General features: G+C 46.5%; 1 protein-coding gene across 1 annotated transcript in view; it reads left to right on the top strand.

Annotated features, from left to right (window-relative positions):
- LOC117658614 (solute carrier family 12 member 9-like) overlaps window positions 1–13819 on the top strand; it is a 143169-nt gene that overhangs the window by 24512 nt on the left and 104838 nt on the right. The window contains exons 2-3 of the mRNA XM_060684951.2: window positions 8260–8394; window positions 11660–11797. Coding sequence (XP_060540934.2) covers window positions 8260–8394; window positions 11660–11797 — 273 coding nt within the window. The remainder of the gene's footprint in view (window positions 1–8259; window positions 8395–11659; window positions 11798–13819) is intronic.

Below are 13819 nucleotides of genomic sequence, written 5' to 3'. Positions count from 1 at the left end.
TCAAGAATTCATCGAAGCGGATCAGTTCCTGCAGCTTTACGTTTCTTTTGCCTCAGGACGGTCATCTGCCCCCACCACTCCCCTAAAAAATTCTGATTTTCTGGTGCCAGATCATACCCCGAGGCAGCTGGGACGATCCCACTTGGGCTGTTCCCTTTCCTGCGAATGCAGAGGCTGAAAAAGACGCCGAATTTGTGAATAGGAGAAATGGGAGACAGGAAGGAAGACGAAAGAAATGGACATCATCTAATTTATACGAACATCATGCCCTGATCACTCCTGTGCTGGTTGTTATGACCCACATCGGAAACAATCAACAATCTGAACTTTAAAAAAACTTTAAAAAAATAATAACTACATGGGCAGAACATCAATAATGCCTACAAAGTACTTTTGTTAAAAAAAAAACAAATTTCCTTGCAAGAAACCCACGATTTTTTGCAAGCCTTCTGTTTCTCTATTTTTATCCATAAGGTAAAGGTAAAGGTTCCCCTCGCACATACGTGCTAGTCGTTCCCGACTCTAGGGGGTGTCGCTCATCTCCGTTTCAAAGCCGAAGAGCCAGCGCTGTCCGAAGACGTCTCCGTGGTCATGTGGCCGGCATGACTCAACGCCAAAGGCGCATGGAACGCTGTTCCCTTCCCACCAAAGGTGGTCCCTATTTTTCTACTTGCATTTTTGACGTGCTTTCGAACTGCTAGGTTGGCAGAAGCTGGGACAAGGAACGGGAGCTCACCCCGTTACGCAGCACTAGGGATTCGAACCGCTGAACTGCCGACCTTTTGATCAACAAGCTCAACGTCTCCAATCCATAGGCTCATTCAAGTCTAAAATCCTGAAAACTCTGCCTTCCAGAAGGAACCACAAATTTTTTTCAAAATGAAATAGAAAGGAGACAAGGCCCACAGCACAGACTTGAAAGCAGTCCTCAACGTACAACGAATTTCATTTAGTGACCGTTCGAAGTTACCTTGCGTACCTTACGACTTGCCTCCAGAAGTTGTGAACGCTCCAACACTGGAAGTTTTTAAGGAGAGACTGGACAATAATTTGTCTGAAATAGTATCTCGTTTCCTGTTTGAGCAGGGGGTTGGACTAGAAGACCTCCAAGGCCCCTTCCAACACTGTTATTCCGCTCTTCTAAACTCCCCCCCCCTGTTTACAGCATTATCATCATTATTGTTTGCAAGCAAAGCTGCGGGTTGCAAGCAAACGCTACTACCCGCTCCCTTTTTTCCTTTTAACAAACCAAAGCTGATTGTTGCCAATTGTAAAGGCAAATTTGCAAAACCAAGTAGTCTGCCTGGTGTGCCGTTGGGGGGGGGGGTAATTGTGAAATTTTAGGCAGGCTGCAAGGCACAATCCCGGATTTTGCTGGGGAATTGGGGGGGTAGGATGTGAGGCAAAGCAGCAGAAACCTTCTGCTTATCTAAATCCCATTTTTCCACACCCACCCTGACCTTGTTTAGAATCGGAGCCTGCAACAAACAAAGCCTCTCTTTTGTCTACTTTCCTTAACTTTTGTTAAAGCTAATCTCCTTAACAGCAAGGGGGATCCTTTGCAATTTACTGGGTAGTTATTTAACAACAGAGTGTAAAAAAAAAAAAGAGAGAGAGAGAGAGAGAGAAATATACTTCCTTGTGGAGCCCGGTTGTGTTTCCCCCAGAGAGAACACCCCCTCCTTTGTCGCTTTCACACAACAACACCGAGGGGGTTTCCTCCCCTCGCTGTGTAAATGTTCAGAGTGTTTAGCATAGATTGAGGCCGATTTTTAGATCCCTCCCCCTTTTAATTTATTTATTTATTGGAGTTCATCATTTCTGGAGATTGGAGGAGGCGGTGAGCCCATCCCTTTAAATGTAAACACGATTTGAACTGGACAGTTATTACACAATAATGCCATTTAATTGCAGCCCTGCTGCAGACGGAGGAGATTTATGGATTTGAGTCTTTTATTGGGGTTGTGAAGATTAAGGGATTCTAAAGCCCGTAATGTAATGTTTTCTTCTAACGCCTTTCCCCCCCCCCCTCTTTCCCTTCATCCATTTTTCCAGTTTGTTCTTTCTCCAGTTTCTCGGCCTCTGAGCACTTCGTCTAGTTGTTCTGCGGTTTCTTTTCCCGCTACAGGACACGTAGTCCTCGCTTCATGACTGTTGATTAGCAGACGTTTGAAGTAATTGTAGGAAGAAAAATGGACCAGGTCCAGGTTCAAGCCGGTCCGGTCCGAACCGGGAGCATTTCTCCCCTAATATGGTCCAATCAATCAACAGTCCCAACTGGAGATGCCTCCCAGTCACGCCTCTCCAGGTGCAGGCTGAACGTCCTTGACTCTCAGAGAAAAGAATGTAGTTATGGCTAAATAACTCTACCAACTCCATGCCCCCCCCTTCCCACTTTCCGCTGGCAGACCTGAATATCCAAAGAAAAAAATGGCCTCCAGGGCTGACAGGCTGCCCCCCCTTCAGCCGTTGATTGTGTCCTGTAACAAGAGGAGGTTAATTCAATGAGTCCCTAATCACCTCTCTCCCCCCCCCCCAACCCCAGGAGCACCCTTTGGCTTATCAGGGAATTTATTTATCATGGAATTGCTTTACTAGCCTACCTGCCTTTACATCCCAGCTCTTAACCCAGGTAGCTTCAGACAAAAGGTATCCTTTCCAATGAATTAAATATTGCAATCGACCCCAATGTAATCTAGAGTCTAAAATTCTCTTAACCTCATAATGGGTCTCCCCTTGAACCACTACGGGCTTAGGTGCCTGTCGGGTCTGTGGCCTCAATCTTGAACTGACTGCAGACTTTAGCAATCTGCAGTGAAAGTCTGGATGCACTTTCCCTAGTATGCGTGGGAGGCTAAGCTGAACTGTCACTGGGTTAATTACTTTCACTATTGGGAAAGGTCTTAAGAATTTAGGTCCCAGGTAATCTCAATTTAATGTATTTGGTTGACAGGTAAACTCGATCTCCCACACGGAAGGGGGGTTGGAGAAATCGGTATTTGTCAGCTTGTCTTTTATATGCTTCAGCGGCTTCCGCCAGCCCTTTCTTGGTATTTTCCCAGCCCTTCTTTAGCGACTCCATCCATTTGGCTAGAGTCATGGAGGAGGGTGGTTCTCTCGGCAGCTCGGGCATGGGAACAAAGTCCCTGCCGCTGGTGACCTGAAAAGGGGTTAATCCGGTGCTGCTATGCACAGCGTTGTCATAAGCCACTGTTTGACCTAGGCTTCCTGAGTCATTAAAACACACGAATAGTCCCAAAAACCTCTTTTATTGCAACAGCTGTGAATTACGTTCATTCACAGCTGAGTCCCAATTAGTTGCAAAAAGTCCTTCGGGAGAAGTCCTTCGGGATAATCACCAACTTTTATCTCCCTTGAGACGCTGCCAAAGACCTACTTGGCAAAGCCACACGGACTCCAGAATCAAACAGAGATGCCGACTGGGAACAGAATTAACAACATTGCTTTCCTGCAAAGGGCCCACGTGCCTTTGTTCCTCTTTTAAGCCTTATGGGATGGGCCAGTCATCTCCAGGCCTTACTCCCAAGTCGCCCCTTTTGTTTTAACTGTTCTTGCCTTCTGGCAGCTCTGCGCATGTGTGCACTAGGAACAGGCTCCTCCTGTTCCTCTGCCTCTCTGCTGTCCGACTCTGGAGACTGGAGTTAGCGCATCACTCCAGATGGCCCTGGCCCCATCTCTGCCTCCAACGCAGAGCCCTCATCCAAGCCTTCCCCAGACTCCAGGACTGGCCCATGTTCCTCCCCAGCCTCCTCACTGTCCCGACTCTGCTGCCAGCTTCACAGGCTGCTGGTGGACCACAACAGCCACTTCTGCGAAAGGCAGCAGGTCCACTCAATCCTCTTGCTGGTAATCCACATAACATCTTATGTATTGTTCCACCAGTGTGTTCATCCATTCCGTGGCTCCGTTCGTTCTCGGATGAAAAGCCGAGCTAAACCCCTGAGTTGATCCGATGGATTTCAGGAACTCTCTCCAGAACTTGGTGGTGAACTGGATGCCTCGGTCTAAGATCATCTGACGGGGCACTCTGTGCAGCCGATAAATCTGCTTCATGAACATTTTAGCCAGCTTTTTGGCTGAGGATAATCCCAAGCAAGCAGTGAAGTGGGCTTGTTTACCGTCCAAATGACTGTATTTCTTTCACTCTCTGGAAGTTCGATTATAAAGTCCATGGTGATCTCCTCCCAGGGTCAGCTGGGGTTAGCCACTTGTTGGAGGAGTCCAGAAGGTTCCCCTGGTCTCATCTTCATGGCGGCGCAGGTAGCACAGCTTTTTACATAGTCCTCTACATCGGCTTTCATCTTCGGCCACCAGAACTGCCTTCGGGCCAGGTGAAGGGTTTTTAGGAAGCCGAAATGGCTGTCCAGTCGTGAATCGTGGCTGCGCTGTAAAACTTGCAGGCTCAAGCTCTTGGGGACATACAGTTTGGACCCCTTCCAAGCTAGCTCCTCTTTCATGGTTAAAATGTCTTTGTTTTCATTAAACCATTGGTCGGCTGGGAGCGCAGCCTTTAGCGCAGCTGTCAGTTTTTCCCGCATGGGATCAGTTTGGTGTTTGGCTTGTCCTCTGGTGGTAACTTGCACTGCTTGTTGTGATGGGGGGATGGTGGCATGGACGACTTCCTCCCTCCGACTATCGAATTGTGGTTTTCTTGATAATGCGTCAGCTAGCAGATTTTCCCCTTCCCCCCGATGTACTTTAGCTCGAAGTTAAACTGCCAGAAATACTGTGCCCAGTGGACTTACTTGGGGGAAGAATTTTCGAGGGGTCTTTAGGGCTTTGAGGTTTTTGTGATCAGTCCAGACCTCGAAAGGCACCTTGCTCCCTTCCAGGAAGGGTCTCCAGAAGAGGAGAGCCCAGTGGACTGTGTAGGCCTCCTTCTCCCAAATTGCCCACCTCCTCTTGGTATCAGTGAGTTTTTTAGACACATACGCGCAAGGCAAGAGCTGACCGTGTGGGTCCTTCTGCAGGGACACTGCTGCCACCGCCACGTCTCTGGCATCGGCTTGGACAATGAATTGCCTTTGAGGGTTGGAGTGTTGGAGAATTGGCTCTTAGGCAAAAAACCGCTTCAATTTTTCAAATGCTTTCTGACACTCCAGTGACCAGGCATCGGGTGCGGTTTCGTAGGAGTGTGCCCTATTTTCAATAGTTCCGTTAGTGGCAGGACTACATCTGCAAATGCTGGAATGAATTGTCTATAGAAGTTTGCAAACTCCAGGAAGTTTTGGAGTTGTTTGCGGGTGCATCGGGGTTGCCAGTCTAGCATCGCTTTCATTTTCCCTGGATCCATCTTAACTCCCTCGCTTGACACTCAGTAGCCCAGGTAGTCTAGGGAGGTCTTATAGAATTCACATTTAGATAGTTTCTCATGGAGCTTTGCGGCCAGGAGTTTTTTCAGTACCTGTCACACTAACTTAATGTGCTGTTCCAGCGTTTTGCTGAATATGAGAATGTCATCCAGCTAGGACCGTTTATACAAGTGCTCGTGCAGCATCTCGTTAATTAGTTGCACAAAGGCTGCGGGGGCTCCCTGGAGCCCAAATGGCATGACTTTAGGTTTAGGTTTATTAAATTTGTATACCGCCCTTCTCCCGAAGGACTTAGGGTGGTAAACAGCCAAAATTAAAATACATACAGTATAAAAATTAAATTAAAACAGAATTTGATCAGTTTGGCTTCCCCAAATTTTAAAACCCTTTACCCATAAAATAGCCCATTAAAATTTTAAGCCAGCCCGGCTTGCTGAAATAAGAAGGTCTTCAATGCTCAGCGGAAAGTACGGAGGTCTGGGATCAGTCGTATGTCTGGGGGTAGCTTGTTCCCGAGGGCGGGTGCCCCCACAGAGAAGGCTCTCCCCCTGGGGGTCGTCAGTCGACATTGCCTGACCGACGGCACCCTGAGGAGACCCTCTTTGTGGGAGCGGATTGGCCGGTGGGAGGTTATCGGTGGCAGAAGGTGGTCTCGTAAATACCCGGGCCCTAAGCCATGGAGCGCTTTAAAGATGAGAACCAATACATTGAAGCGCACCTGGAAGACCCCCGGGAGCCAGTGCAGCTCGCGCAGGAGAGGTGTTACATGGGAGCGCCATGTTGCCCCCATAATTACCCACGCAGCTGCATTCTGGACCAGCTGGAACCTCCGGGTGCTCCTCAAGGGGAGCCCCATGTAGAGAGCATTGCAGTAGTCCAGTAGTCCAGGCTAAATTGGAAGCTGCCCAGCAGACATTTGAATGCAGTTTTGCCATTTGTCCCCCTCCCTAATCCGTATCCGATAATAGGCTTCTCTTAGATCTAGTTTGGTGAACACTTTGCCCTTCGCCAGATGGCTTAACTCAGTGATGGTTAGCCTTTTCGGCACCGAGTGCCGAAACTGGTACGCGGTGCCGGAAGCCGAAACCTGGAAGAGAGCAGCTGGCTGGAGCACATGCATGCAACGGAACCCAGAAGAGCAGCTCGCAACAACACACATGCCCACAGAGAGGGCTCTGTGTGCCACCTTTGGCATGTGTGCCATAGGTTTGCTATCATGGGTTTAGCATGTCTTTCATTAGGGGGAGGGGGTAGGTGTTCTCCACGCACACAGCATTAATCCTGCAAAAATCAACACAGAGTCTCATCCCCCCGTCATATGATCAGAACAGAATAACGAAGTTGGAAGGGACCTTGGAGGTCTTCTAGTCCCAACTCCCTGCTCAAGCAGGAAACCCTATACCATTTCAGACAAATAGCAGTCCAATCTCGTCTTGAAAACTTCCAGTGTTGGAGCATTCACAACTTCTAGTGGCAAGTTGTTCCACTGATTAATCAAAGTCCAGACACTTGACAGTTGACTCATATTTATGATGGTTGCAATGTCACGTGATCACCTTTTGTGATGAAGCCAGAATCACTTAGGGTAGCTACCGTCTTACTAACTTAAAAACTGCAGTGATTCGTTTAACAAATGTGGCAAGCAAGGTCGTAAAATGGGGCCACAAGTCACTTAACAACCGTCTTGCTTAGCAACAGAAATTTTAGGCTCAGTTGGGGGTCATAAGCCACAGTGGCGCAGTGGTGAGAGTGCAGTACTGCAGGCTACTTCCGCTGACTGCCGGCTGCCTGTAATTTGGCAGTTCAAATCTCACCAGGCTCAAGGCTGACTCAGCCTTCCATCCTTCCGAGGTGGGTAAAATGAGGACCTGGATTGTTGGGGGCAAATATGCTGACTCTGTAAACTGCTTAGAGAGGGCTGTAAAGCGGTATATAAGTCTAAGTTCTATCAATCAAGGACTTACTTATATCCATTCCTGTGAAAACTTGCAAAAGAGTCGACTTTTGTGTTCATTTGCTCCCTTCTCTACCGTCTCTAGCTTAGCAGGTCTCCAAAGTCAAATTCCCCACATAAATTATCTCCCAGCCATTCTGTCTCCTTTTCGCTTCTTGGTAATTTATAATTAAAAATCCCCGCCACCTCAGTCATCGGCCCACTTCGGAGGGTCTTGCAAATCAGGCTATAAAAGTCCAATAAACAGCCACCTTAAAGCTGTAAAACCCATCAACAGGAAGTTAAACTTTTATCATAGGAATAAAAAATAGATACCGAAAGATCAGGGGAAATTTAAAAAGATTCTCACTTCTTTAAAAAAAAAAGGGGTGGGTGGGTGGGAAAGATGAATTCTAAAAGAGGCTTTTCAGACAGAAAATAATTGCAAAGGGGGTTCGTGATTAAAATCCCTGTAATTTCTACCTGCCTCATTTGGAACGTGGGGCGTTCGGAAATACTCTACAGGTAGTCCTCAATTTACAACAGTTTGTTTAGTGACCATTCAAAGTTACAATGGCATTGAAAAAAAGTGAGTTTTTATGGATTTTCACACTTAGGACCGTTGCAGCGTCCCCATGGTCACTTGATCAAAATTCAAATGCTTGGCAACTGACTCATATTTATGACGACTGCAGGATCCCGGGCTCACGGGATCTTTTGGCAAGCCAAGTCAGTGGGGAAGCCGGATTCACTTAACAACCGGGTTCCTAACTACACAACCGCAGTGATTCACTTAACAACTGTGGCAAGGAAGGTTGTAAAATGGGACAAAACTCAACTTAACAACCTTCTCGCTTAGCAACCGAAATCTGGGGGCTCCATTGTGGCCGTAAGTCGAGGAGGAGAAATTGGGGAAACTTTCAGAAAGGGGAAGCAAAGTTGAGATAAAAACCATGTGCTGTTTTTTAAAATTTCTTCCTTCTTCTTTCGCAGGTTTCGTGGTGGGACAAGCAGGATTGTACCAATCGCTGGTGATGTTTCTGGTGGCCTATTTCATCATCGGAATGACGGTCCTGTCGGTGTGTGCGATCTCTACCAACGGGGCCTTGGACGCCGGGGGTGCCTACTGTATCCTTTATGTGCAAAGCCCCAAACTATTCAAACCACTTTGAGATCAGCCTCTCCCAGTGGTGAAATCTAAAATTTGTTACTAGCGGTTTTGTGGGCGTGGCTTGGTGGGAGGGGTAATGTGATTGGGTGGGCATGGCCAATTTAAAAATTTTTTTTTTTACTTTTAAAACCATTTTTTCTGCAAGATCTTCGGCAAAGAGGTTGTAAAAAAATGCTTTCAAAAGGCTCTGACGATCCCAGCTGAGTTGCCTGATCGGCAGAGGATTTTTTTCTTTTAAATGCCTCTGACGATCAGGCAACTCAGCTTGGATCGTCAGAGGCATTTAAAAGAAAAAAAACCTCTGCTGATCAGGCAACTCAGCTGGGATCCTCAAAGGCTTTTAAAAGCATTTTTTCTACAACCTCTTCAGAGGTTGTAGAAAAAAATGCTGTAGAAAGCATTTTAAAAATGCTTTTAAAAGCCTTTGAGGATCCCAGCTGAGTCGCGCGATCATCAGAGGCTTTTTTTTTTACTTTTAAAAGCATTTTTTTCGGCCAAAGAGGTTGTAGAAAAAATGATTTTAAAAGTAAAAAAAAAGCCTCTGATGATTGTGTGGCTCAGCTGGGTATGGGGGGGTGGGGGAGGGCAGGGATTTTTGCTACCGGTTCTCCGAACCACCCGCCTCCATCGCTACCGGATCGGGCGATCCGGTCCGAACCGGGAGCATTTCACCCCTGGCCTCTCCCAACCTGAGCACTTCCAGCACAGCGGCTGCCAGATCCTGAAATTGAGAAAAATCGATTTAGAGTAGGGGCGTCAAACTCAAAAGACTGCGGGTTGGATCCAGCCTGCAGGGTGCTTACATTGGGGCCGCCCTGGAAACAGCAAAGGACTGGTCCGCGGGGCCTCTGCCAGTGAAAATGGAGCTTGGGAGGGCTGCGCGTGGCCGAAAACAGGGCCCGGAGGGGTCGTGTGCAGCCCCCCCTGCCCCCGAGCTCCGTTTTTGCTGGCAGAGGGTTATCAAAACAAACTAAAAACCAAAGGAGAAATGTTTTGCCCTTTTGCATTTGAGCACGCAAGAAAGGGACAGGAAAGGAGAAAGGGAAAGAGGAAAGACAAAGAACAAGAAGGGAAGATGAGAAGAGAGCAAGGAAGGAAAAAGAAGGAAAGAGCGGAAGGAAGAAGAAAGGAGAAGGAAGAAGGAAGGAAAAAGAAGAGGAATAGTAATAATAATAATAACTTTATTGTCATTGTACCAGTGGTGGGTTCCTCCCGGTTCGGTCCGGTCCGGTTCGGCCGAGCCGGTAGTGGTGACGATATGACGTCACCGAACCGGTTCTCCCTCCCCGCCCTCCCACCCCCCCACGTTATTCTTATCTTTTATTTGGTCCCACCCCCAATCTGTTGCTGCCTCCTGAGTCCCAGCTGATGACTAGAGGGGAAAAAACTGTTTAAACTCTTGCCATGGGGTTTCAAAGGGCCGCCCTACAGCTGATCAGTGTTAAAAGCAAACAAATGAATCGGGTCGTAAGTGCGAGGACTGGTCGTAAGTGTGAGGACCTTCCAGAAATGACTCTGACCAGCTAGCCACGCCCACCTAGTCACATGACCTCCAAGCCACACCCACAAAATAAGCCACGCCCACAGAACCGGTAGTAAAAAAATTTAGAACCCACCCCTGCATTGTATGTGTATACACAGTATACCCATCCAACGAAATTCACTTAACACCCAAAGACCAAGTCCAACACACAGGAGGGAAGGAAGGAAAGAAGGAAGGAGATTATGAGAGCGAGCGAGGGTCTGAGGGAAGTCCTACCTTAGCACGTGGCCACCACAGGTGCCCCCGACACCTGTGATGTCGAGCTGGCCACGCCCATTCCAGCCACGCCCACCCCTCCCCCTCGAGGTCAAACACAACTCTGATGCAGCCCTCAGTGAAATCGAATTTGACACCCCTGATTTAGAGGTACCCTGTTTCCCCGAAAATTAGACATCCCCTGATAATAAGCCCAATCGCATGCGCTAAAATAAGCCTCCCCCCCAAAAATAAGCCCTCCCCGAAAATATTTAAACGCAGAGCTGGAAATCAGGTGAGACGGCAAGAGGAGTCCCGTCTTGCTCCACGCACCCCAAAATAATAAGACCTCCCCGAAAATAAGGCCAAGCACTTACTTCGGGGTTCAAAAAAAAATATAAGACAGGGTCTTATTTTTGGGGAAACATGGTAGTCCTCCAATAGAGGAGAATACAGGTTGTCCTCGTCTTACAACCATTTGTTTAGTGACCGTTTGTAGTTACAAAAGGAAAAGGAATTAATCCATTCAGGAAAGGAACCAGAACTCGGCACTGAACGGTGTCGAGCTTTAAGGGATAGTACAGATAGCCCTCGACTTAAAATGGACCATTTAGTGACCGTTCAAAGTTACAACGGCAAAACTAATGCAGGGTGGATTTGATTTAAATCACTAGTAAAAAGACTTGATTTAAATCAACTCGATTTAAATCATAATTTTTAAAGAGCAACTGTCATCTCTGCTACTCCTTTGACCCGCAGTTGACTCACCGATAGTCCCAGTGTTGCAGAATATACAGCCTCCTGCTACATAACTAAGCTCCATTTCATGCTGAATAAACTAAATTATTTATGTATCTTTTTTTTTTTACTTTTTTTTTTATTGAAAAAGTTTTTCAAATACAGATTTTTCCCCCTTTTCCCCCCCCTCCCCTCCCCTCCCCCTGTGGCTTCTCCAAAATAAAACCCAAATTAATAACAGATTATATAATACTTTACCATCCTTTTAAAATCCTTTATTTATGTATCTTAAATAAAAAACTATTTTATGAGAGATGTTTACCCCAAAAGTTTTTTATTAAAATAAATTCAATAGAAATCAAAAAAATCCGATTTAAATCAAAAAAATCCGATTTAAATTAAAAAAAAATCCGATTTAAATTAAAAAAATCCGATTTTTTTGATTTTTTTTAAAAAAAATCATTGATTTTTATCCACCCTGATTTAATGTGTCACTTTGCAACAAAATTTTGGGGCTCAATGGTGGTCGTAGATTGAGGACTGCCTGTAATCTCTGTAATCACTAATCACTTAGTGCTTCGCTCCTTATGGCAATGCCATGTTTTTCCCCAAGGCCAATTCTCAATTGTTTTCCCCTAAAAAGGTTGGAATTCTGATCTGGCAGAGATGGGGGAACCCCCAATTCTCCCCTTCCTGGTCTCCCCAAGGTAGCAAATATTCTTTTTTCCTTGACCCGCTTGGCACAGATATGATCAGCCGGGCTTTGGGCCCTGAATTCGGTGGCAGCATTGGCCTCATGTTCTTCTTTGCCAATGTTTGTGGCAGTGCCCTCTACATCTTGGGCCTGGTGGAGGCCGTGGTGGATGACTTCGGCAGCCCGGCAGGTGAGAAAGGCTCAGCTAACGCCCTTTGCGTGTTTCCCGATGAACACATTTGATGAAAAGGTCTAAGTTTTCAGCGGCGCCTGCCGTTTGCATCAAACACGTTTTTTTTAAAAAAAAACCACAACCTGTGAAACTTGTGAGAACTTCTGCCTTTTCATCAAATTTGTTCCTTGAAAAGTTGCCCCCTGACTCCCTCAAATTGTTGGCCACCACAAATGAACATGGTTCCCTCCCAAATTCCCAGAATTGAGAGATTTGTAAGAACATTGCAAGGAAGAGGCAGGACTAGTCGGAATTCCAAAATCAATTCCAAAATCTTGTCAAGGGGACCCTCATTTTATGAGTTTTATAATCTGCTCTTCTCTAGACCAGGGGGGCTCCAAAGTTGAAGTCCACAAGTCTTAAAAGGCTGGCTGAGGAATTCTGGGAGTTGAAGTCCACAAGTATTAAAGACTGGCTGAGGGATTCTGGGAGTTGAAGTCCATAAGTCTTTAAAGGCTGGCTAAGGAATTCTGGGAGTTGAAGTCCACAAGTATTAAAGGCTGGCTAAGGAATTCTGGGAGTTGAAGTCCACAAGTATTAAAGGCTGGCTAAGGAATTTTGGGAGTTGAAGTCCACAAGTATTAAAGGCTGGCTGAGGAATTCTGGGAGTTGAAGTCCACAAGTATTAAAGGCTGGCTGAGGAATTCTGGGAGTTGAAGTCCACAAGTCTTTAAAGGCTGGCTAAGGAATTCTGGGAGTTGAAGTCCACAAGTATTAAAGGCTGGCTAAGGAATTCTGGGAGTTGAAGTCCACAAGTCTTAAAGACTGGCTGAGGAATTCTGGGAGTTGAAGTCCACAAGTATTAAAGGCTGGCTAAGGAGTTTTGGGAGTTGAAGTCCACAAGTCTTAAAGACTGGCTGAGGAATTTTGGGAGTTGAAGTCCATAAGTCTTTAAAGGCTGGCTAAGGAATTCTGGGAGTTGAAGTCCACAAGTCTTAAAGGCTGGCTAAGGAATTCTGGGAGTTGAAGTCCACAAGTATTAAAGGCTGGCTAAGGAATTTTGGGAGTTGAAGTCCACAAGTCTTAAAGACTGGCTGAGGAATTCTGGGAGTTGAAGTCCACAAGTATTAAAGGCTGGCTAAGGAATTCTGGGAGTTGAAGTCCACAAGTCTTAAAGGCTGGCTAAGGAATTCTGGGAGTTGAAGTCCACAAGTCTTAAAGACTGGCTGAGGAATTCTGGGAGTTGAAGTCCACAAGTCTTAAAAGGCTGGCTGAGAAATTCTGGGAGTTGAAGTCCATAAGTCTTAAAAGGCTGGCTGAGGAATTCTGGGAGTTGAAGTCCATAAGTCTTAAAGTTGACCAGTTTGGAGACCCCCCTGGTCTAGTCTAATGAAGAGAAGGACTAAGGGTAACATCATGAGTGCAATCTTCCAATATTTGAGAGGCTGCCAGCAAGAAGAGGAGGTCAACCCATTCACCTGAGGGCAGGACAAGAAGCAATGGGTGGAAACTAATCAAGGAGAGAAGCAACTTAGAACTAAGGAGAAATTTCCTGACAGAACAATTAATCAGTGGAACAACTTGTCTCCAGAGGTTGTGGAGGTTTTTAAGAAATTAGACAACTATCTAAAATAGTGTAGGGCCTTCTCCTTGGGGGCATTTTGGTGACTCACCAGTTAAGATGCTGGGCTTGTCGGCTGGAAAGCCAGCAGGCGAGGTTCGAGACCCGGGTGCCAAGCAACGGGGTGAGTTCCTATCCTCGCCCCAGCTTCTGCCAACCTAGCAGTTCAGAATCATGCAAATGCGAGAAGATAAATAGGTACCATTTTGGTGGGAAGGTAACAGAGTTCCGTGATGTCATGCTGGTCATCTGATCGCGGAAATGTCTTCAGACAGCGCTGGCTCAATGACCTTCAAACAGATGTGAGCACACACACTCCTAAAGTTGGCTAAGGCTAAAGAGTCACCTTTTTACCTTCTCCTTGAGCAGGGGGTTGGACTAGAAGACCTCCAAGTTCCCTTCCAACTGTGTTATTCTGA

This window comes from Pantherophis guttatus, chromosome 6, assembly GCF_059756535.1.
Source record: "Pantherophis guttatus breed Tessera chromosome 6, ASM5975653v1, whole genome shotgun sequence".
NCBI classification, from domain to species: Eukaryota; Metazoa; Chordata; class Lepidosauria; order Squamata; family Colubridae; genus Pantherophis; species Pantherophis guttatus.
This window is presented reverse-complemented; position numbering and strand designations above follow the sequence as displayed.